Source organism: Xiphophorus couchianus, chromosome 3 (assembly GCF_001444195.1).
Source record: "Xiphophorus couchianus chromosome 3, X_couchianus-1.0, whole genome shotgun sequence".
Taxonomy (NCBI): domain Eukaryota; kingdom Metazoa; phylum Chordata; class Actinopteri; order Cyprinodontiformes; family Poeciliidae; genus Xiphophorus; species Xiphophorus couchianus.
Window position 1 is genome coordinate 2,343,048 of NC_040230.1, and position 25,277 is coordinate 2,368,324.

The 25,277-nt window shown below is 38.2% G+C and overlaps 1 protein-coding gene across 1 annotated transcript; it reads right to left on the reverse strand.

The window, feature by feature from the left end:
• Window positions 1–4,142: 4,142 nt before the first annotated feature.
• il21r.1 (interleukin 21 receptor, tandem duplicate 1) lies at window positions 4,143–24,463 on the reverse strand. The gene is made up of 10 exons (XM_028007506.1): window positions 24,176–24,463; window positions 14,632–14,846; window positions 14,121–14,239; window positions 13,752–13,863; window positions 12,657–12,841; window positions 12,296–12,432; window positions 12,014–12,203; window positions 11,842–11,923; window positions 8,951–9,044; window positions 4,143–5,257 (listed from the first exon to the last, which is right to left on the reverse strand). Exons 3-10 carry the CDS (start codon window positions 14,179–14,181, stop codon window positions 4,484–4,486), a joined length of 1,635 nt encoding a protein of 544 aa, XP_027863307.1. The 5' UTR covers window positions 14,182–14,239; window positions 14,632–14,846; window positions 24,176–24,463; the 3' UTR covers window positions 4,143–4,483.
• Between the last annotated feature and the right edge of the window lie 814 nt (window positions 24,464–25,277).

Sequence of the window (25,277 nt, forward strand, 5' to 3'; positions counted from 1 at the left end):
CTGCTTCCACATGGAATCAAACATATATTTTGGTAATGTATGCAGCCGTTCAAATATTGATGATACCAGATCATTTTCTTGCTGAATGATCCAACGACTCATCTTGAGTCTATTCCACCTGATATTTTATTAAAATGTCCTGCTAGGTGATTCAGGCCCACACCATCACAGGCCCACTCAGTGTTTTTTCACTCATTCGTTATTTATTTAACATCAGAGCCACATCAAGTCTTTGTTTTCAAAATCCTGAATATTAGGCTCATTTAAGAAAACATAGTTCCAGGGAAAGTTGAGCAATTTCCATGTGTTAATGTTTCTTTGGTCGGAGAGAAGAGTTTTCTCCTGTCATGGCTCTGATCCTAACTTTGGGGATCCATGACTTAATTAACTTTATTAGTTAGATCTGATGTGGGTGTTGTTGAGGAAAATGATTATTCTTAGTGTTTAATACAGTTAATCTCACGGCATGTGGAAAAAAGGTATATTTGACACTCTTATTTTGAATCAGACAAACAGGGGTAAAAATGCAGATCACTCAAATGGGGCCTCTCGCTGAGGCCAGAGCACAGAGCCATAAAATTAGCATTCTTGCAGGCAGTGGGGGAGACCTGCCAGAGGCCAGCATTTGGGATGGTGTAAAATTAATGCAAAATAGAAGATTGAAACCCCTAACATTTAATTTCTAAATATTAATACCATGTTTTTACTGAAGATTGTATTATTCCATTTTTAAACTACAAAATGATGAATGTATTTGAAAACTGTATTATCTGTGACAATATTAGAAGCAAATGGAAATTGTTACAATGAAATGTTTTGTTTACTATTAGAAAATTGCTCAGGATTTATGCTAAATGGGGTTTTGTGAAGATAACCTTTCCTTGAACCAAATTACTGGATTTAAGTTTGTCCTGAGAATTTATGTAAGGAGAGATAACGGGAGAGACTCCGGATTCCACAGGTATCTGTGAAATCTTATCTTATGTTTTTCTTTACCCAAATGACCGTAGAAACCAGGAGGCCAGGATGCAGCTGTTGGCTCTTTTGTTGAACCAGAGAGCAAATGGCCTTTGATCTTTGGCGTAAATTAGGGGGAGTTCTAAGTTTTTCTGAGTGTCCAAGGTAGCTTCCAGTTGGTCAACCAGAGGTACGCCTTCTTTGCATATATTAAAGTAAGGAAACACCCACTCAGTATAAAATTTCAAGTAGCGCTAAAAAATAGAGAGAGCGGGGCCCCTATTTTTTGCCTTTTTGTCTGTGTTTCGTGTTTTGTCTGTCTTCCCCTTGTCTGTCTTTATTTTTATGAGAAAAATGCATATCTTTGTATCTCTGCAGCTTTGTTAACTGATTCATGCGTTGTTTGTATGGATTAAACTCTGTGATCTGTGACGTCAATGCGCTTTGTTATGGTTTTACTTTCTAGCTGCAGCGCGGCTTGCCGAGAGGACCCGGGTTTTAAGGAAGAGACGAGCCAAACGTTTTGTTCAAAGTTAATAATAATATTTCTTCCTTTACAGTGTTTTCACTTTCCCTGGAACAAATTAGTTTTCTTATCTCATTTCTAGAAGATCTCTGTCATCAGTCTGTTTATTCAAATGCCTGAGTTTCCTGGCATGTTTTGCTTTTTCATATATTTGGGGTTACATAGCTCTATATCTATATCACTGATTTAACTCTGGCTTCCTTCAAAAACATAAGTGATAGGCAAATTTGTTGCTCTCTGACAATAATGTGTGTGCCTGGCTGTTTTGTCCTGTTTGTGGTTTTGTTACTCTGATGAACTGGAGATCTGTCCAGGTTGTACCCACCACTCCCCCAATGACTGCTGGAGATAGTGTTGGGCCTCCAACCATCTGAACTACAGCAAACAAAGACTGACATAAGAACTATTAATTACACAATGCATGGCATTAGCGTACCAAAAGCGATCCATTAAAGAAAGTCTGTGTCTTTGGCGTCCCATCCTGGATAAGGGTAACGTTGGAGACGGCTTGTGGGCTCCTCCCTCTGTCTTGCTGGAGAAAGGACGACTGCTTCCTACCAGAAGGCCTGGATGCAAATATAAATACAGTCTGCTGTCTGTCTATCTGGTGTCTGCATACCGGATAAAGGAATAAACCTTGACCTTGGCTTATAATTCTGCAGGAGGAATCTGAATTACAGATTCTCCAAAACAAGATGTCTCTGTTGTTGCTGCTATCATTCTTCTGAACGCCATGCTTGCTCCAGTCCTGAGAAGAAGCACATCCTTCCCCCATGTTGGCTGCACGAGTACTCTATAGAATATTTTTATGATTATCCAAGAAATCGGATCTCTCTCTCTCTCTCTCAGCGCCATTCCTACCGTTCGCTCCAAAACCGTGACGACACCATTCCGACGCCACAACAGCTGTCGTAGTCCAACCATCACAACGCAAAATTCTACAATCCTTATTCCTCCCCAAACCCTTGCAAAACCCGCACAGTTCAACGCCAAGCTGCTAGCACTTCAGAACAACTCCTGGGCGGAAGTAAGAGCGCTGCCCACCACAAATAATGATCCGGCCGGAACACCGTGCGCTACATAATTTAACGAAGCTTCGAGGCAGATCAATTTTCCTCGAGGAATTTTAATAATCGAAGTAATCGAATCATTCGAGGAATTGTTTCAGCCCTCGTGCCAATCAAGCTGACGGCCATGACAGGAGGAACCACAAGTACGCCGTTAGCTGAAGCTACTTTCCCCTTTTATTTATTCCAGCCGCCAATCACACTTCGTTTCCCTTTTGCTGTCGCTGCCGTCCTGATTGAGACCGAATCGCAGCGACCTGATTGCATCATTTTATTGGTTCCCTTCTTATTTGTACATTTTTACTGGTTTACATTTAGTAGTTTATTCGTTTTGTTTCATCTTTTACTTGGTAGGTTTGTTGATTAAAGTATTTTAACTGGAAGGTGGAATTATTTTGCTAATTAACTTTTGTCTGTTGTAGAAAAGTTGTGTTTATTCCATATGTCTGTAATGCCTTGCTGTTCAAAAGCACCTAACAAAAACAACTGAGCCTCATCAGACAGGTACTTGGAAACAATAACTGAGACTAAATTGTTTGGCTATTATTTTGCTAATAATCAGGTTGAGTCCCAATTTAGTAGTTTTGACTTAAATTACTAGTTTAAAAAAATTGCCAAAGTTATTGTTGCACAACAATGGAAATGGACAACGGGTTCCTTCAGGTATAAGCGGATGGATGGATAATCTTTTCTAATAATTCCATTATTTAAAGCATTAAATAATGGTTGAGAATAAGAGAATAAGTTCAGATTTGTGTTGGTTGGGAGCAGTTTTATGGAGTTGACCTGGTCATGAATTGCTACATAAACAAACTGGTTGCTGAGTTTGCTGAATATTAGAAATATTTCCAATGCATAGTTTGTGTCAGATGTTAATCAGTTAAATTTTTTTCCACCTGACTGTTTGACCTGCAGCTTAAATTCACATATTTACCCAAATATGTGAGTAAATATTTGAGTAATATTTTTACTCAAATATTTTTGAGTGCATTCTGTATTCTGTACAGTTCAGAATTATCCTTTCACATGCCAACATCTATAGTTTCTATAGAATAGCCAAACATGGGAAGAAACTAAGTGGACTGCATGCAACAATTGCCTTTATATGGAAATATCAGCATCAAAAATCAAGTTAGCCTTTTTGCTATTTTGCTTTTTTTTCATGTACACTGCACAAACAGGACGGTTGGTTACAGTGGTTACAGAAAAATGTGCAAACGCAAGGAAATAAGCATTATCAGACATCTTGATAAGGGAGCCTACATGCTGTTGCTACAACTGTAGCATGCATGACCTTAACACCTGAGCAAGATGGAGGCAGAGTCACTGAACAGAACTGCTAAAACACACCAACATGTTTCATTTGACTTGTCCAGGGTTGTTTGCTGTCTTCATACATTGGCTTTGTGGATCAGAAGGTTACTGATGTATCTTAGCATCTTTATGCTCATGACACCATTTTATTATTTTTTTATTGTTGTGCAAACTTAGCTGCCCTGCTCCTTTATCTTCTACAGTTTGTATCTGATGTTTCTCGGTTGCATTTTTTTCCTCCTGTTTGACCTGCAGCTTAAATTCACATCAAATACGTCTTATAAAATCGCCTTATGAAAGGGTTTTTTAATATTGATCCATTTACTTACATATATACATATTTAAACATTTGCATTCTGTACAGTTAAGAACAGATCTTTATTGAGACAAACTACATCTTATTACCTGTACAAATAAAGGTGAAGCTAAAAAAAGTGTCTCATTCAAATCATACAAGAATCTCAGTTCCATTAAATTAACAATAAACAGACATCAGTAAAACTCTTTTTAGTAGAGAGATTTTAAAAAAATAAACGTTTACTTGGCTCATTCAAAATAACAAATACGTGAGGATGCACATATTGTTCATGCAGCATTATGATTCTTCCTCTGTTTGCAGTTATTGTGGCTGTGAGTCAGAAGCTGCAGTCACCGTCTCATCGAGTTCATTGTTCACAGTGCTGGTGTCTTCCTGAATTGTGCTACATATCATCCATTGCTTGACATAGTTTGAATTGAAGTGTTTTTCCTCAGGAAATGAGTTAGAGTTTGAGTCTGAGGCTCCAGGGCTGCCGCACTCTCCGAAGCCGCTGTCGATGGTGTCCAAGTCCACATGAGGGTATCCGTCCTCCGACTGTTCATTTGATGCGAACGAGTTGAGCGACACCCGCTCTGCCTCGTTGAACTCGCCATCCGGCAGAAAGTTTTGGTTCTCCAGTATCAAATCATTGGCGATCTGGTTTTCCCGTAGTGATATCCCACTGTGCCGCTCCATCCGGGACGCATGCGATTCCCCCAAATTGTAAGCAACGCGCTCCCTGTTGTCGTCGTCAAACGAGCCAAAGCTTTCTGCGTCCTGGAAGCTCTTCAGCGAGCTCTGTGACGTCACGTCCGCCTCGAACTCCTCTCCGGACAGGGTGACGGTGTGGATGGAGATGTGTCCCGTGGAGTGGATGGTGCCCTGCGAGGTGCTGCTGTCCTGAAACGTCATCAGCAGGCTGTTGGGAAGCTGCTGGGCTTGCAGGAAGTCGTCAGCAGCTTTCACCTCGGTGACCTCGCTGTAGCTCTGCTTCTCGTTGCTCCAGTTGAGGATTTCGCTCTGCTTCTCGCTCAGCATGACGCAGGTGGTGATCTTTAGGTAATCGTACTCGTTGAACACCGGCTTCACCCACTCCTACGGGAAAAAAGCAGAAAAACATCACATTAGATTACTGCAGACAGTTACTGTGTCATATAAGCTGCTGTTAGCATGTTCAGCCATGAAAGAAACTGCATTTTAATTCTGAACACAAATTTAAATTCTAAGATTAAAAAAAAAAGTGTGACATTTCGCCCACTTTGTACCAGTTTGTGTGAAATCAGAGCATCTTTTACCAAGTATCCCTACAATGGCAAAGAAAAACAAAATGTAGCCCATGACTTGTACGCAACGTTCAGCAGCAATAACTCGATATTGAGCTTCATCATTGTGGAGGAATTTTCATCCACCTTAATTTACATCTTTGATAACTTAGTGGCTATCAGGTGACCAGATCCTGTGGCTGAAAAACAAAATGTTTTTTCTCTTTTGAATAATCTTTCTCCATGTTCGATAATGGATTTTAAATATTTTGGAAATGGCATTGCAACCCAGCAGGAACAGTTTCAGGCCACTGCTGATGGATTAAAGCAGCAAAATGACAAATCATCTGCAATTCAGTGGAAGCAGCCAGGATTTATTGATATACAGATCATGCTGAGATGTGCGTCACATTAGCACAACATTTCTTTGAAATGTCCACCTAATCTCAAGAGTTATATCTGTCATTTATTCTGTAAAAATATACATTTTTAGATTTCCTCTTTTACTTTCTCTCAAATCATTGTAAGAAAATAAAAAAAAAGTTTGAGAAACTTTCTGCATTTTAGAGGAATCTCTGATTCAACATAAAACCACGTTCTTGGTGCAGGTTATGATAATCAGTGACTTCCTTTGCAGCGGCTCTTCAGGTGACACGTCATCTCTGTATATTATCCACTTATCTTGTTTTTGAGTCTCTGTTGCTGCCAGCAAGGCCAGAATATAATCGGTTACTTTCACAATCTCGGATCAGATTGTTCTCATTTTTCATTGTTAAGTTATGGCATGTTTTTCCACATGTGCAGAGGTGCTCCTCTAATCTGACAGAGAAAGATTTCATGTCGCATCCAGACTCTCTATATCTCCAGATTTGGACTAAATGGTATTTGTTACTTACTGCATGCAACAAGTCTTCCTAATCTGAAGAATATTACTCTATTTCCTTGAAGAAGTTGATGCTAATTTTAAATGTGCAGATATCAATCTGTAGTGTCCAAATGTGACTCTGACGACTATTTGAAAGAAATGTGATATTCACTTTGATTTAGTGCACAGACGTTCATCTAATTGACGGGTTTTAAAGCAGTTGAAAGACTTCAGAGAAGAGTAAAAAATGTGCAGCCACCTAAAGCCTGAGATGTCCAGATAAGCTTGAATCATGAGCTTTGACGCCCAGGCCACCACATCCTGTCTACAAAGCTCCTGAACGGAACCTGTAAATCGAGAAAGACGCAAGCAGTCTGCACCACAAGGACGTGAGATACTGCAGGAGAACAGAAGCCGCTTCGCAAAGAGAGCTGCGCCGCAGGCGGTGGGAAGTCACCAAACTAAAGAAAGCAGCACCTAAAATATACGAGCAGTTTCACTTCTACACCCTTACATGCTGGCCAACTGGCAAAGGATTCTGTTCTGGTTTAAAAAACGTATTTTATTTTTTTTAAACTAAAAGTAGTTTAAAGTTAATAGATTTTCCAAGTTTCTTTACTAATTTAATCACTTTCCAAAACTTTGCTCTTAAGATCCTCACAAACACCTGAGGTGACAAAGTAAATCTTTTCTTCATTCCTTTTTTACATCTGCGTCACTTCCTTCAAGGCGACGCTTCAGTACTCATAAATACTCCAGTAGCGCCCTCTGCTGTAGAAGGTATGTAATTGCATGTTAATCTCAAAAATCCTTCAAAAGGAAAACATTTTTTTTTCTCTGACTGAACTAAATTTTAACTTTGACTAATACAATGGCGTCACAACCAATAAAAACAACGAGTCACATTCTTAAAAAGTCTAAAGAAAAACGGCTAAGGGTGATTTTATTCACTCAGTCATAAAATCCTTTATAAGTTCCTATTTGATAGATGATTTTTCTGATCAGTTTGGGACACATTGGGGTTTTTCTTTCATAGCAATCTAACTAATTATGACCAAAGATAACAAAGTCATAAGTTTTAGTGTGAAATTTTTTTATCTTTGTGGAAATGCAAAGCCTTGCAGTGAAGTAATTATTCTGGCTCACATGATGGCTGGATTTAATCCTGTTTATGCAACATAATTAGAATGTCTATGTCTACCTGCTCAATCTACTCTTTGTGGGAACATTTTGAGCATTCTGTCCCACCTGGATGCAAAAAAAGAGCTAGACTAGGATTTCCTGGATGTAATTTCATCTAATTAAAAAGACGTAGTTCCTCTCCACTGTTGCTGTTTGTTTGATCATGTGTAAAGTGGAGAGATAGCGCCATCTGCTGGGATTGATAGCATTTTAACAAGTTTAGTGACAGTTTGAGATGAACTCAATCTGAATTTTGTTGCATTAAATAGGTTTGGATCGCCTTGAGTCCTGACCTACAGATTAAGTGCTCCAGACTCGATTAATTCTTGTTGCTATATATCTATCTTTTCTGAAAATGTCTTCACCTTTTATTTGTTTGAAGGACACGACAATGGAAGGAAATAATTTTGGTCTTTGTGTTTAGAGCAGCTTTTCTGCATCTTCTTCAATTCAAAGAACTACAACATGAAATTTGGCAAGAGCTGCAAAAAACGATTTTCTAAATATGTGTGAAATGCTTTGTTATAAAAACTAACAAAAATTAACCTAAATTTTATTCCTATTGTCAGATTTTAGAAGTGAATCCTCTATTACAAAAGAAAAAAAAATAATTTCATAGAATGAGGTGAAAGTTATTTTTTTTGTATATATATATCTGGAAAATGATGAAAGTCTGTTGTTATTAAAAGCAGATTTTGCACAATAACTTGCGTATTAACTCCTAAAATGACAATTTCTTGTTGCATCCTTTATTAAAACATTTTCTTTTTGGTTTGGAGCAACAAGCAGGTTGCAGAACAAATCTAAACTTGTTGCTTAACAACTTTTCCAGGTGCAGCTACAGTATTTTCACGTGATTCATTAAAATTCATATGTGACGCTGGATGTGGTTATGTTCTGCTGTATGCCGTAAAACCTTTCATACGGTTGTTGAATGACTATCATTGATGGAAATGGAGTCTAAAACGATTTGGAGATTGCTGCCTGCACAAACATGATCTGTGCTAAAAATAGCAGATATGAGAAGAGTAAATTTACATTAGGGGAAAAGACAAATGCTGAAAAAGACAAAGGGCAGAGAGAAACCGTGCAACATTTGTGAAAGAATTTAAACAAAATACGAAAACCGTAAACCACAACGTTCTCATTATGTGTCTCCATCAGGTAGAAAACAGGCCGTTTTTACTGTGACACCATGGCAAATCAAAGAGCTGAAACAACCTCTGGGGTGATTTCCACCGAGGTGGAACAGGTCTGCCTGACTGAGACAAATATCCTCCCACAGCATGTGAGGCTCGTGAAGCCCCTGCTGACTGAGTCATGAACATCAGAGTCCCTTCAGTCTGCCGTCAAAGGGAAAGTCCCAGCCGGCAGAGCCAGCAGGGTCCAGATGTGACGTGAGTCCCCTCTTCTGCAGCACCTGCTGGCCCGAGTTGGAAACTACAAACAATGCGAAAAGCTACTTTTGCTTTCTCTTACCTTAAAGTTCCCACCGTGGCTGTGGTAGAGCGGCTTGAAATAGTCGTTGGGTCTGGGGATGAACGTCATCATTTTGAGTTTTTTCTGCCAGGACCTGAAAGAAAAGCAGAATAAAAGTCAGGAGAGGCAGAAGACAGAAACAGTGACCTTTAGTCAGTGTGTGGCGGCAACAGCCAACCTGTAGAGCAGAGGTCTTCAACATGTGCTGATGGGGACATTTTTAGCTCCCTAGAATGATTGTGTGTCAATTTACTGCAAACTCTTAAAAAAGTCATTGTAATCTAGCTTCTAGTGCAAATATCTAAATACTCTTCAAATAAGACTAAACTAACTTACAAGAAACTGTTTAGCAAGAAATAGGATCTTGTTTTAAGTCCATAATTCCTTAATAATGAGGAAAACTAGTTCCACTGGTAGATTATCTCACTGTTGTAAGTGAACAGTCTTCCAGTGGAATTAGTCATTTTTCATCAATTTTAAGGTGTAAAACAAGCTCCTATTTCTTGCTAAAAAGTTTCTTGTAAGCTAGTTTTGTCTTATTTCAAGTGATCTAAGATATTTCCACTAGAAACTAGACCAAGAATACTTGGTAAGATTTGTGTTTGGGACATTGCAGAAAGAGCGACCCGTTTCCTGTTCATGTCGCTGAGAATAACCGAAGACAACTAACCCAAACATTTTAGAAATTAGACATTTTTTTAAATTAAATACGTTGACAGACCTTAACTATTTAACATAAAAAACATTCAAAATTACATTAGTTAATTCATTATTGATCATGTTTATTAAAAAATAAAAATTGTCAGGCCTGCAAGAATTTTTACATTTTAAAACGTTTGGACATCCTGGTTTGTGGCTTCGCCTGCTGAATCAGCAGCTTGTTAGCTGCTCCCTGCAAACACAACAAACTGTTGTTCTCTTGTCTGTTTTTGCACATAAAAGTACAGATTTATTTTAAAATATTTTTTACACTTACATTTTTTGCAATAAGTATCTGCTATTTTTCATAGCTTTCTAGATGTTTTATGTTGTATGTTTAGGTTTTGCCACTACTAGCATAGCTTATCTGTATGTACTTCCATTAGTTTCTTACTGCTAATTTTCCCAATAGAGGTAGAATAAAGGATGTTTCTATTCTTTGCTCATGTTTTTATCTGGATCGTTGCTGATTTACGGTAGATGAGCTGAGCAGAGGCGAAGCTTTGACCTGAAATCAAAGGTTTTAAGATCATAACCAGTAATCCTGGTAAAACAACACGGCTTTCATGTGAATGATTACGCAGCAATTTACTGAATTATTGAGTCAAAGCTTGATCTTAGCTTTTGATAATAAAAGATCCCACGCTGCGACTCTCAGAACAGAAGGATTATTTTCATCATGAGGAGACAGTGATTGACAACAAAACTTCTCAACTGGAGGTTGTTTCAGAAAAACTTTGCTGCGTCTAAATACTTTAACACTGAGACTCTTTTAATTCATAGCAGCTGAATGAATCTTGAATTTAAAAAACAATAAAAATATTTTCAGATTTGGTTCATCTCTGGCTTTTTTCAAAGAAAAAGAGAAAAAAAACTCTTTCAGTTCAGGTTATTCCTTAAATTACTCTTATATTGTCCTCAACATAAAAACCTAAATTCATTCTGGTTTGAACTCTGATTCATGCTGGTTTTAACACAGAACATGTGAAAAACGGCTCTTTTTAACACTCTGAGATGAGTCATAATGGCTGCTGTTAAGCAGGTTAATTCAAATCAAACCAAGAATTAAAAGGAAAAACTGAATTTAACCATCTCATTTGAATAAAACCATAGAGAAAAGGTGAGAAAACCTTTATGATTTGTGTGTTCTGTGATACCACTGGTGTTTCCTTCACTTTAAAATGACTTTAGAAACAAACCATGCAGTTAATTATCTAAATTAACAACTTAAAACATGACAAACATGAAAAAAATAAAACAGCTTTGTGGAGTTAATGTTGGTCTGTCTGATGAAACAGACAGAATACAACATTTGTTCAGGTGAAATACTGACTGCTAAAAACCTATGGATGACAATAATAGTAGTAATAATGACAACTGTAAATAACCGTTTTTAAATCTCTACACAAGAATTATTGCCTGGAAACAAGTTTATAAATGTTGCTGAAAAGTTATTTTTAAGTTTTGTCTTATTTCAGGTGTTCTAAGATATTTGCATTTATCGTATCGTTTATCATTTATTGGAATAAATTTCTGATTTATCATATCCAAACTGTTACCTAAAAAAGTAAGTTCTTATTCTCACTTTTATTGTTAAATCCAAATTGCTCACTAGAACTTGGACTAGAAACCAAAACCACTTGGTGATATTTTGGGTTTTTGCAGTGAATTAGGCTTCGTGTGTCAACCGCCAGTGAGAATACCAAAACTAAAACTTCTGTTCACACATTAGACGTGTTACATCATCCTTCAGCAGCGACAGCAGAGTGTCTGATGGGTTAATCTTGTGTTTTCTTGCTGAAACCGTGGAGACCTACAGGGAGCTGTTCTCAGCTCTCTGACGCTCTGCTGCAGGACTTCCTATGCCTGTGAGCCATTCAGTGCACAGCGCTGCTGCATGTACTGCTGCCGTGGTTTCTACATATGTAGGAGGTGATGCCAGGAATCAACAGATGCGGTGAGTTGTGTTGCTAATCATTTACTGGAAGGCAGCATGATGGTGACCTTCAACCCTTCACTCCTCTTTATCAGCTTAGGTTTACTGACTGGTTAATTGGGATGGGATTGAACAAGGAGTAAAAAGTTCAGTAAAGTTGTTTAGCCTCTTTGTTTTGGTAATAACTAAAATCAGGTCTGAGTTGATGGGAAAATCCAGTTTAAAACAGGAAAGTGAGATGTTGGAAAATACTCACGGTTTTTGTAGGTATCCCAGTAACAGGAGGGCGAGGATGAGGATGATGGGCGTCGAGATGTAAAGCCAGTAAAAATTCACTCCTGGAAAAGCGACAAAGATCAGATGAATATGATTTGAACTGTGAATATTTATGAACATCCAGGTTTATTGGGCATGTTATGTGATCCCACCTTTTTCATCTGGAGGGTCAGCCGGTGAGCTCCACTCAGCATCGGAGCTCCATTCACTCCACGGACCCACAATGAACTCATCGTCACAGATTTTTGCCTGAACGTTCACAACGTAGGAAGCACCGGGCCGCAGCTTTTTCTGATCCAGCTCAAAGTACATCCGGTTTGGTAAAAGCTTAAAGATTAAATCCTGTTTCGAAGAAATGAGAAAATACAACTTATCAGCAAAAAGTGGTTAACAGTTACAGTCTCGTTCATGTTTCTGTGACAACTCAGCATTACCTCAGATGGCTTTTTTGTATTTCTTATGCGGACTTTGTTTATGACGCAGGACGTGTATTCACTTTTGTTTCTCCAGGCGATGTTGTAGATTCCAGCAGCCTTTTTCACTGTGACATTATGAGGAGCTTCAAGTTTTACTGTAAAAAAAAGTCAAGAGGAGTCAGAGCAGGCATGAGCTTTATTCCAGCAAAGGAGACACGTGGTTGGAGTGAACTCTGCACTTTTCATTAAAAACCCTAAACACTCTCTAACTGCCAGAGTGCTGACCTTAAAGCAGCTCTCAGTTGCATTTTTTGTGCGTGGTTTTTACGTCAGCCGGTCAGATATGAAACTGAAATGAGAGATTATATGTTGAACCTACCCACAGAATAGAGCTCCCATTGGTGTGACTCACTGAGAACCACCGGGCCTCGGCCGCCAGGCTGGCTGGCGGTGGCGTTGCACAGCGTTTCGGTGGATGCGACGTAGGTGAGGTCCGTTTTGATTATGCACCAGGACTGAGGCGGTTCGGTCTCACAGCTCACAGTAAGATGTGTGTCCTCAGAGCTGGAACAGAATCATTTGGTGTTATGATGAATGAAAAGACTTTAAAGACAAATCATATTTCTGCATTTTGGTAAGAACAATGAAAAACATGGTCCCTGATAATGTTCTCCAATGTTCAAATAGCACAAGAAATTATTGTAAAAACACATTTTCAGATGTTTACGTTTTCAAGCCTCATTGTGACAAAAACATTTTTATATGCAAATAGCTCATTCATTTAATGTTTCTTTAATTTTTAACCCACTTTTGGGTTTTTAAACATGCCATCTTATTTTGAGATGCATTATGGGTAGGTTAGTTATTGCATTTTAGGGCCACTTATGAATATAGCCATTAAGATAATTTCATATTTATACAGTTTTGGTGTAATAAACTAAGCAATCAAGCATCATGATGCCAAACAATGCAGAGTTTAGATTTAAATTAAATAAAAATAGTTTCAGTTGCAACAAACTTGGGTCCTCTAAGTGAGTTATTTGCAAACTTTTCAGATTCCTCATATGAAAACATTTAAAAATTACAGCATTTTACCAGTATAACAACATTTTTATCCTTGTCATTTAGACTTCTTTCTGTCTGAATTGTGACTGTGATGTTGGGAACTATTATCTGTAGGCTGTTTTCACACATGAAATATGGAATAAGCAGCTTGTCTGTTTATGTGAATGATGCAAAGAGGAACTGAGGGAATTCATAAATACATCTTTCACTCTTTTAGAAGGAGTTAACTCTACTGCAGACTGTTTTATTCATTACTTCAAATAAAAAGTTAAATAATATAATGCAAAGACATAATTATATTTCATGTTAAAAATATAATTCTTGAGGAAAAGATTAAAATGCCCCTGCTTATGCAGTAGCGTGATAAAGACATTTATCAATTTAGTAACAATGACAGGACAACTTTTACCTGCAAGCCACAGTGAGACGAACAGGAAGTGTTGGCACAGAGCCTTGGCAGGAGCAGTTTAGCATCTTTACATAGTCAGTGGTGCAGGTGACATTGCAGACAGATGCAGCTGCTGCAGAGGAGAAAAAAGAGGTCAGCTGCAAAGGCTGCACTATCTAGAGTTTCTAATCCTGAATGTCAACTTCAATGACTGTTGACTCAAAAAGACGTTTCACTTGATTTTAAGAAGCAAAAACCAAATTATAAAATTTGAGATTAATGATCTGCAGCCATTAAGACAAGATTACAATGAATTTCCAACGAAGTGAAATATTTTAAAAGAGATCTTCAGCAAACAACAGGACAGAGGAATCCAATAAGTCATCTTACCTCCACCAAAGAATAAAGTGAGACCCCACAGCAGCGACAGGGCTGGAGGTGGAGGAGCCATGGAGATGACTCACTGGTGTCAGAAGCCGGGCAGGCAGGGGAAAACACAGCAGGCCAGACTGCAGGCACAAATAGAGCTTTCTAATTCAGGTCTGAGGTTAAAGAAGAGACATTTAGAAGAAAAACGCTTCGGCTTTCTGTCACCCGCTGCTACTCTGGACCAAAGGTTCATCGTTACAGCAACAGATAAGAAAGATTTAAACAGTCTGGGAAGATATACTGACACATTTTTATCAGTAAAATGGTATGACCACAAATTAATGGATTTACATCATTATAAAAGTAAAGGTAATTTTATTTATTTAGCACATTTTCAGCAACAAGGCAATACAAAGTGCTTATTATACAACAATGTTAAATCGTATTAAACAAAATTAATAATCTAAGCCCATCGTGTCTTCAGATCAGGATATTTTAAGTATAAATACAGAGAAGGTTGAAATTTTTTTACCTTTTTTAATGTGAAATTCTACAACTTGAAGAGTGAAGCGGTGCCGGAGACACTAATGTGTTAACGTCTGAAGACTGAGTGGAAGAATAATCAGGCAGCAAGTTAAAGGCGTCACTGTCAGCATGGTGACTCAGGATGTGGTTGCAGAAGGGTGTAATGTGGTGCCTTCCCACCACTTCCACTTTTAAGCTATGAATATGCATCAGCTACACCACCTAAAAAAAGTCAACAGGAAACAGAAAATGTTTTGTGCAAAACAATTGAGACGTCAAATTTGGTTCACCTACTTTACCCAAAGAGGAAAACGAACATGGACCCTTTCAGTTGCATATGGAAAGTAGACAGAGTCCCTTAAGGTTTGATTATGTATAAGCTTCTGCTGCGACCGCAGATGTTCTGCATCAGCGCTCAAATCTACATGTTGCCGCTTGGTTTTACTAGAAATAAGCCTCAATATCACGTTCAGTCAGGCTCAGTTCAGCTCCAACAGGACGTCTTCAAAGTTTGGCCAAAATCTGACCTTTCTGGTAGAAGCCACATCCACTTCCTGTTTGGTGCTGAAGAATTAACGAAGACTTCCTTTAGTATTTTGGAAATGTTGCCTGAAATTTTCATCTATTATTAAAGAAGGTTCAACAGTGGGCCATTCACCACAGAAACCTGTGACTTTATTCTCAGTGGATAGAGCTAAAGTGATGTCATCAGATTTGTAGATCAGAATGATCTACAAAATAAGCACAAATTTTGGTGTGAATTGTGTAATGCATCAGGGAAATAATGCTGTTTGAAATATGCCATGTGGTACATTTGATTCAAATTTCAATGTAATTTAAATAAATCACATGTTTTTCCTGTTGAAAAGTATAAATCATGTGAAGTTTGGAGCAAATCGGATCATGCGTCTGTGATGTAGAGCCAGTCATAGCAAACAGCGAGATACACGCCATGAACACACAGTTCAGTTAACAGCAGCTGCAGGATTCAACATCAACTTGATCTGTGTCATTAGACACAACTTAAAAGCTTGAAACAAGTCACTTCCTGTTTTTAGGGGGTGGAACTAAAGTGATGCCATCAAATGCCCATGGGAACGTGTTGAGTATTGGTACATGTCCGACTGTGTCGTAGAGATCAAACCTTCGTATTTTATGGAGTCAGATTTTGAAGCTTGGCCACACTCACCTGCTTCAAGGCAGAAAAAAGCTTTTGATAACTTTTGATCCCCAGTTCCTGACTGTTAAACTGGCTCATTTTGAAGTCTGTAAGTGGAAAGCTCTAGGAGGAGTTTGGTCAGATACATCGGGTTTAAAAGAGTCAAAATGGCCGACGTCCTGTGGGATTTGAACCGCGGCTTCAAGAGTTACAGTAGCTCTTCAGAAGTTACATCTGCATGCTGGATTTCATAATCCTCAGTCCAAGCATGGTGGCATGGTGTGAGGTTGATTGTTTTATTGTTTGCATCCTTCATTCATTTTGTCGTAGATCAGACGATATATGTGGAAATTAAACGTTTGGCTACAGCGTGATCCTACCACAGACACGCCATGTTAGCAAAAGCCTTAATACTGGAGACTCTGTTAAACTTGTCTTCTCTCTAGAGACACAGATTCACACTGATTAGGTCAAGGGGGTCAAGTATGGGCCTTTTAAAGCGTTACTTTAGACTTCCTGTTCTTAGATGCGGGGCTCAGATGATTGAGTTTTATTGTGGATTTATTGTGACTTTATTTGTAGCAGATAATAATAAAAAAATTTCTTGGTGACTAGTCAAGCTTTGAGGTCTGGCCACACAACTTAGACCAGCGGTTCTTAACCTGGGTTCGGTGAGTCGGTCTCAGGGGTTCGGCGGAGCCTCTGCCGCGGAGGTAAAGACACACCTGTGTAAAGTCGTGATGACGCGCCCCGCTTGGCCATCACTTGCTGCAGAGGATCATGTTGCATTGCTCAGCCAATCAGGGCTGCGGGGAATTTAGTGCGCTCAGTATCAGCGGCTGTCGTAGTTGTACGTCGCGTGGTTTCTTTCTTAATATTTTAATCCATACTGAATATGTCGAGCAAAAAAAGAAGAAAATGAACAGACTTTGCTCTGAAGATGCACCTGTGAAGCCACGCCTCTCTGAACTGGTCTCCCAAAGACAACAGCAGAAGTCTCACTGATTTTCAGGTATGTCATTTGTGCAATACTTTATTCTGACCCCAAAAAAGTATTTTGTGGATTCAAAACGACAAAAAACAAATTAAATTTAAAATTAAAAAAATTAAGTTATTAAAAATTTTTTAATTCTTTGAAAAAAAATCCAAATTTATTTTTAATTAGTAAAATAGTAAAAAAATATTTTGGGGGCTGAAATTCTTTTATGGGGCTGAAATATTTTTTGGGGGCCAGAATAAAGTAACACTATAACTTGCTGTGAGTTCATGTTTTTGTTCTTTGAGCAAAGTGACGTTCATGCACGGCTCATTTTGTGCACCAGCAAAAAAACATATACTTATGTCTTGAATTTTGAAAAAAAAATAATTTATTTATCACTAAAGAAGGGTTCGGTGAATGCGCATATGAAGCTGATGGGTTCGGTACCTCAAAAAAGGTTAAGAACCACCGACTTAGACACACATGAAAAGTCAGGAGTTTTAAAAACTTTAGATCATGTCTTAGGAGCAAACTCACCAAATGTGAAGCTGTTCGGTCAAAACATCTAGGTGAAGAACTTCTTGATCTAAAGTTCAACAAGTGAACCAAATTTACTACTTCTACAATAAAGTAAGGTCAGTAAGGAGGATATAGAGCTGATTTCTGTTCTGACTTTTGCGAAACCCTTAAAATATGTACAGCATTTGTTGAGGAAGATCTGAGGTGGTCTGTCTGACATGTTGTAAGGATCAAAAGTGATGTTTTGATGTTTGTACAACAATCTAGTTTGGAAATGATGAGTCCAACTTTTTTAGTTTTTAACCCAAGCCCCATCTCAGGTGGTCTAATAAAAGGCATCTACTATTTTTTGTAACTTTTACAAATAGAATGAATGTTCCTCAAACCAGAAGCTGTAGAATCAGGATATGACCAATTTAAGTTTTGTTTTGCATTTAGAATGACTATAAAGCAGTTTTGGTTTTACTGAAGTCTTTTGCTCTCTAATGAGAACAACAGGCTGGATGTAGAAAGATAAAATCGCTGTTTCTGTCAGAATTTTTATTAGTCACAAATTGTTGTTGAAAATATGTTAGTGCAGAATGAGAACAATCCAGGTACAAGTAGTATATAGCAGATTTTGGTGCTTTTCTCAAATTTGAAATGTCTAGATTTCAAATTCTTTAAAGACTCGACAAGTTTATGTATGATCAGATGAGTTGGAGATGACAAAATGCAGTCCAGACAAAAAACACAAAATGGAGCCTTGTGGTTAACGCTAAATCAAACGTTAGATACCAATTTTAGGGCCACTAGCCAACAGAGATCTAAAGTAATACATCTGATGGTGTTCTCTTACTGTACAATAATATTGGGTGCCCATTCTTTATTGAGAAGAGATTAAAATAAACAGAAAACATATTGAGGGCAAATGTGTTGCTCTTGTATCCCTATAGGTCATACAGCCTGTGTGGTAAACATATTAAAATTTGTTCCGGATGACAATGTTAGTTTGAGGAAGGAAACCAAAATCTGTAACGTCCTTCATGCAAACTTCCTTCATTTATATGTAATCTGTCAGATTCAGATGCTGGAAGGCAGACATGTGGTACTGGACCACTGTGATGCCCCTAAAACTTGTTTTTGGGTGATATTAAGAACTATTCTTTCTTCAAAACATCCAAAGATTTCAACTTTGACCTCATACGACCACTCGACATGTTCCCTGTATTTCACTGGTTAGTCCAAATCTCCTGCAGTAAACCTTAAAGAAGCTTTAACATTGCTTTTCTTCATCAGTGGAGTCTTGTGTCCTGAAATGCTTAGAGACCTTTGAGATTGAGCGAATTTCTTATTGTTTTCGTGGGAGAAACTGTGCCTGTTATTCCCTGGTCTTTGGGAAGCTCTTTGGGAAAACTCTTGCATTCTCGTTTTTCACTTATTTTTATGTCAGGGTTGTTGGCAAAAAGCAGCTGGCAGTGGTTGATCAATGATTTCTGGGTCTTTCCAAATGCAGGGAAGTATGAGTATGGCTCCAATGTCTCTCATTGGAATATTTAGAGTTTTACCAACTTTTTACAGGTGCAGAGCTGATGTTAGCTGGTTTATTGTCTTTCTGTGAGGTTCTGCTCATCCTTTTTTCATGTGTTCATGTGCTCATTTCAGCTGCTTGTATCCAGAATGTCCTTCCTTCTGTGGCGGTTTGTGTCTCATGACCATGAATTGGGTCTGGAGTCTGGAGATCAACCAGTAAATAAAGAACTACTCCTTTCAGCTTCGCTGCTTTTAATCAAAAACTGGGACTGCATCCTCATTAATCACTTATTCATGTATCCATCATCTCACTTTAAGCAAGAATCAAATTGTTATTTGATAAATTAAAACAAGATACAGAGAAAAAAAAACCTGTATTCATTTGATTTGCATGTGAAAAGCTGATTGATGTGCAAGGAAGCAGAAAAATAAATCCAGGAATTTCCTCACTTTATCTGACGACATTCTTCAGAAACACCCGATGTTAACTTTTCTCACTCAGTACCGGATTTCTGCGTACAGAATAAACGAGAAGATATTGGTAACCCACTGTATTTGCATTTCATTACTTATCTTTGACATAGTTTAGCATTCTGACACATGCTAAGATATTTATCAAAACCAAGAAGAATTTCCACCAGAACAGTGTAAATTTTCTACGCCGCCTTGCCAACAGATCCGTCAGCACCCAGATTTACTTAAACAAATAGTTTTGATCTTCCTATTGGATAATTACTGCATCTTTCAGCTGCAAATAAGTTATTTAGCCTCAGCTGATGCAATAAGTATTTTCCAACCATGTGGAAAAGACGCTAGTCTGCTTAAGAAGGGTCAAATAATCGGCAGAGAAGAAACATCGAAGGAGAAAAATCCTGAATGATTGTAATCTGTCTACTGAAAATGATCATTTAATTTTCATTTTATTTTAAGATTTTGACCTTACCATAGAGTATAATATTGTTTATTCTGTTTTTATGTATTCTGTATTTGTATCTTGGTGTGAATCTGTGCTTCATCACTTTACTGCTGTTGCAGTGGAGTTTCCCCATAATAATGGGTATTTCTTAATATTCAACTCACACAATCTGAACAGAGAATCCACATCACGCCATCACACATTGAGCAGACGGAAACGTAACATTTTCTCTGCAGTAATAAAAAAATACTGACTGTGGCTCCAGAGTCTATTTATACAACATGAACATAAATGATTGGACTTAAATTATGAAGGATTAACCAGCTGTGGCCTGAAAGCAAAGTCTCAGAATGGGTACCTGATTGTGTGTAATCAAATGTCTTCAGTGGGATTTCTGCAGAGTTTGTTGTCATAGAATTACAAGCACCACTTCCACCAAAGTTTTGAAATTAGGGAACATTTCACCACTTGAGGTGATGAGACCTGTGACCCGCGCTGTCAGCTCCCAGATATTGAGATGCATTGGATTCGGTGTGCAGGTCAGAGATGATGGGAGTCGGGGTCTTAGCACTGTTAATCACCCTAGTGTATCAGCTGCTCTCTGCTACGCTACAGCTGGTTCACCACAACAGTCTGCCAGGAATGCTCGGGCCAGTTAGCACGGCCACAGCGGATAAACAGTTTTCCTGAAATGGCGAGTTGCTTCTCCGTCATTAGCACATTGAGCAACGTGTACAGGCGGATGATAGACAGCGCTAAGACACTCCTCCCGGCTCTGATTGGTTGTTTTTGACTGGGAGCAGTGCATTTATGCAGACAGCAATAGTAGCACTTGGAAAAAATGGAGGATATCCTTTTATTTTGCACAGATTAAATGTCTCATTCTGTCACAGCATGGTGACAGTTTTAACAAATATGTAAAAAGCATATTTTTGTAGAAGTTACAGACTGCAGCTTTACGTTGGAGTAGATGTACATGGATGGATAGATTTCATGTAATATATCTGCATTATGTTGTGAATACATCTCTCTTGTTTGAAAACCAAAATGATCCTCATAATAATTTTGATTTACAGAACTCTCCAAAACTTCCTCGCTCATATTGTTTTACTCAAAACACAGAAGAAGTTCTATTTCAGAACTAAAACAAATGAATGGTGAAGTCACAGATGTTGTTTTGACACATTTCGAAAGACCCTAGTTGTTCACCCTCTGTAAATTTTCTATCAGGGGATTTTAGTAGAATCCAGCAGAATGAAGGTGTCTGGACTCTGTGAGTCATAATCATCCTGCTGTGAAGCCCCTCCACACTGTTTTTGAATTAATCAAAGCTATTTTAAACATTATTACATAAATCATGTATCATGAATTTGAATCAAGTCTTAAGAGTGAGACAAATATGTTGGATTGCCATGTAGATGACAGAAAGTGGGACGGCTTTTATTGGGTTCAAATCATCTTGTAGGTGTGAGCTGACGCGGTCAAATGTCACGATACCAAACTTAGTCAAATCGAAATATTTTCCAATTGCAGGAAATTACACAAAGCATAGCACCTGTACTCAACTGCACTTCAATGTACATAAAAATGTAAAACAGTCTCAACCTGAGCCAGAAATTCTGATGTGTAAACATAAAATTACTGCAACGCAAAAATCAAATCTGAGCGAAGGATCCAGGCACGCTCATTTAAATTTTAGAAATTATATCGATAGCATGAAAACTCAATCCGAGAACAGAAAAAACTCCTTTTGACTGTTCCACAAAAAGTTTACCTGACTGTAAAGACAGGACAAAACTTTATTATCAGTTTGATGCAATGTAGTGAAACAGCTTTCTAAAGATAATCTGCACAAGACGGTGAAGGTTCATGGAAACATTCAACAAGAACATTCATTTCATCACCGTGTAGGTGTTACAAGAAAGCTAGATAGTTATTTTAACATGGTAGTGTCTGCCGATGTGGGTATCTGGTGAGACTATATTATCACCCACTGTCTCTGGAACAGCCATGCAAGCAGTTTTAAGCTTTTTTCTACGCGATTTTTGAAACCTGCATTGAGAGGTTTTTTAATACGCTGCTGATGCAACATTTGGCAGCCGGTTGGAGGTGAAAGTTACTCGAAAAAGAGTTAAATCCCAAGGCGTTCCCAGGCCAGCAGAGAAACGTTTGTCCCTACAGCGTGTCCTGGGTCTTCCTCTGGGTTTCCTCCCTGTGGGACGAGCCCTGAACCCCTCACCAGGGAGACGTCTAGACTAACCAGATCAACTGGCTCCTCTCTATGTGGAGAAGCAGCGGCTCTATATGACCGAGCTCACACAGTTTGTGAATTTGTTCACAATTTAGTTTAACAAGAAGGCACCATTTTATAGATTCATTTCTGCTACCGGTGGGTTACTAAATAAAAGAAAATAAGCTGCAATACCCCAAAACGGCCACCAGAGGCCACTGCGTATAAAGTTCCACTAAAGCGCATTGTATTTTCTCTTTTTTTCCCCTATTATCACATTCCTATAATTGACACCATAATACTTTCAAACTGTAACAGTGATTGTTTTAAAGAGCAGCAATTTAGGAATGAGAAAAAACAAAACTTTTGGCTGAGCAAGTTTTAAAAGTCAGAGCAATAATGGTGACAATACTTAAAACTTTTAACCTGCACTTTCTATGCAAGTTCATCAATGTTGAACTATGAGACTCCAATAAAAGTAAGACAAAGAAATAAAAGAATAAGTGTTTCAGGACTTTTTTTATATGAATAAAATATTAGTGATGATAAATAACTTGGGTTAAAAAATCTGATGTTTAAAACAACTTAAATCAAAATTCTATGAATGAAATTCAAAAGTTGAGGAGTTGCAGGAATAAAGTATCACCATTTCTGATGGTTTGTATGTCACAAAGCTAAGGGCACACCTGTCACTTTACACCCGCACGAAAGCAGGTTAGGTGGATATGAGAGTGATGCTAACCTTTCAACACGTTTGATCTTTCCTTTCTAAGGGGCAAACCCAGAACGAGAAAAAGAAACAGTAAATGTAAAGAGCTTTGAACATTGGGAACATAGATCCATTTCTAAACATTTTCTTTTCCTGCCTGATGCATGAAGTTACAAATTTTTACAGGTTGATATTGCTTCAGACGGCAATAGTCTGTCAGCTATTATTAAATAAATCGTTTAGAAAACAGAAGTTTTAGAGACAAAACCGAAACATCCTGCGGACTTTTTCAGTTCAGGTTAGATAAAACACAGATTTAGAAAACTCAGGAAATTGCATCATGAACTTTGCAGGAAATCTTTTACATAATTCCTCATAAAATCACTAAAATGAGCCGGAGGATTGCTGTCTCCTGCGTAAGCCCAGGTTTTCCTGACAGCAGAAATCCCAGTTGAAGGAACTGATTATCCCAAACAGAGACTGATTACAGCTACATCGATTCTGACCTGCTAAGAACGGGGAAGAAATGTTAATCTTCCTTTTAATAAAGATTTCTGAGTCCTGCAGCGTTTAATTTACCTCCACTGAATCAATCTGCCTGTTTTGGTTCAGTGGGTGGATTAGTTGTCTTGCAACCTGAAAGTTGTCGGTTCAAGTCCAACTTCCTCCTGCCAGGCGTTGCCGTGGCTCTTGGACACTTAACCCCAGGCTGCCCACCGACATGCAAATCCCTTTATGAAATTGCTTATGAGCTCCATAAATTATAATTTTAACAAATATGTAAAAAACATATGTTTTATAAAAGCTACATGCTGCTTTTGTCATTTCCTTAAAATGCCAGAAGAGACACATGATTTGTTTGTCTGATGACATCAGTTTTACAAATAGAAAGACAGAAGGAAACATTTTAGAAATCATGTAAAACTTCTGATTTTGTGTCTGGTGAAATATTACTCTGTAGATTTGGCCATGTAAACTGATCACAATCAGGCTGAAATATTCAGTTATGACCCGCTTTTACATATTTTAACTTGTATATATTAAGGAAAAACTCATTTGCAAATTTGTCCTGGCCAAAACATGAAGCAACATACAGCACAGATTAAAAAGTAAAATGTTCTTTTGAAATGTTTGCATTACAAACAGAGATGCTCAGTAAAATGTTATGCTCTCATTTGGTCTTTTGGAAACAAACAGGCCCAAAGCATCATTTGACCTCCACCATGCTTTACAGCAGGCATGAGGTGCTTTTCCAAAAATGCACATACACACGTTTATTTTTACAGAGCAGAAACAAAACTACTTTTACTATGACATCATTGTTCAGGAGGGCCAGTTTTTTGCTCTCTAAACTACCGACAATCGACGGTTACCTCAGATTTTTCTTCTACTTATATAAACGTCTGTTAAAGTATCAGAGTGAGGCATCCTGTCACTCGTTATCACTGCTGTGCTGCATATAGAGCAGCTTTTTATTAATAACACAACAGTTCTGGAACCGGTCAGTAAACCCTGATTTTTATTTACCTTTTTGCTCTGCAGATGGAGACTGGAACAGAAGCCTGATGTTGTTCTCTTAGGAGCGTCGCTGTCAGACCCCCATGACTATAATGCTGCAAAAAGATGAAGCAGCTCCTGGGTTGTATGAAGTGAGACTTCCTCAAACTGAAGGTTAATATGGAAGGTCGGTAACTAAAAACGAGATTTTAAACATGTTTGGAAAAGAAACGCATCTGAACATGGAGCTGAACTCCGGAGGTCTTGTGAGGCCGTCGTGGTCTGTTGTGAGGTTTTTTGGCTTGAATAATCTGGGATTTTTCTGAACACCAAACATAGAAGAAAAAACAAAACAGGAATTATTTTTATAAACGGGAACCAGACCAGAACGTTACTCGGGCCTGAGCAGACGGGGAAGTCCGTCACGTTTTATTTTGGCTTGTTTCATTTTCATATTGCAAACATCTACAGCTCAATTTAGCTGAAAGATTCAGATGAAACTCCTGCAGAAAAAAACAAAGTAAATCAATCATTTTGGTCATCTTCTTTTTTTGTAATAAAAAATGGTCTAATACTTAGGTGCAAATGCAAATAAAATGTGCACAGCAAAACCTAAGTGTTGGTCCTGCAGCAGCAGAGTTGTCTTATCAGTGTCATCTCAGGTTTTTAGAAATCTGTTTTGGAAAATAACTCGACAGAGATGACATGAAGTGAAACGCGCTGACGGTTTCCTCTGCAGATTCACGACTGAAGCGTTGCTCTGTGTTCTGTTTTCACACTTTTATTTCTTTTTATTTCCCGTCTTACATAAAAACATGACCTGGTTCAGATACAGTGAGTCCAAAATGAATGGGCAGAAGTTTAGCGCAGGAAACCGTTCAATGCAGGCCAGAGAGAGACGCTCAGTAAATGTTTTACATATTTTAAACTGCAAACATGAGCAGACATTTGAAATGATGCATTATTTGTATTACACGTTTAGAAAGATAGTAAATAAAAGTGAGTAATAATATGTATTGTTCCAAGACATATTTAGTCTGTTGAGAGGCGATGGAAACATGAATGCAGGTTAAAGCGTTATCACACAGGATGTGGTAATAAGACTGGTGGTCTGCTCAGAGTCAAACTGTGA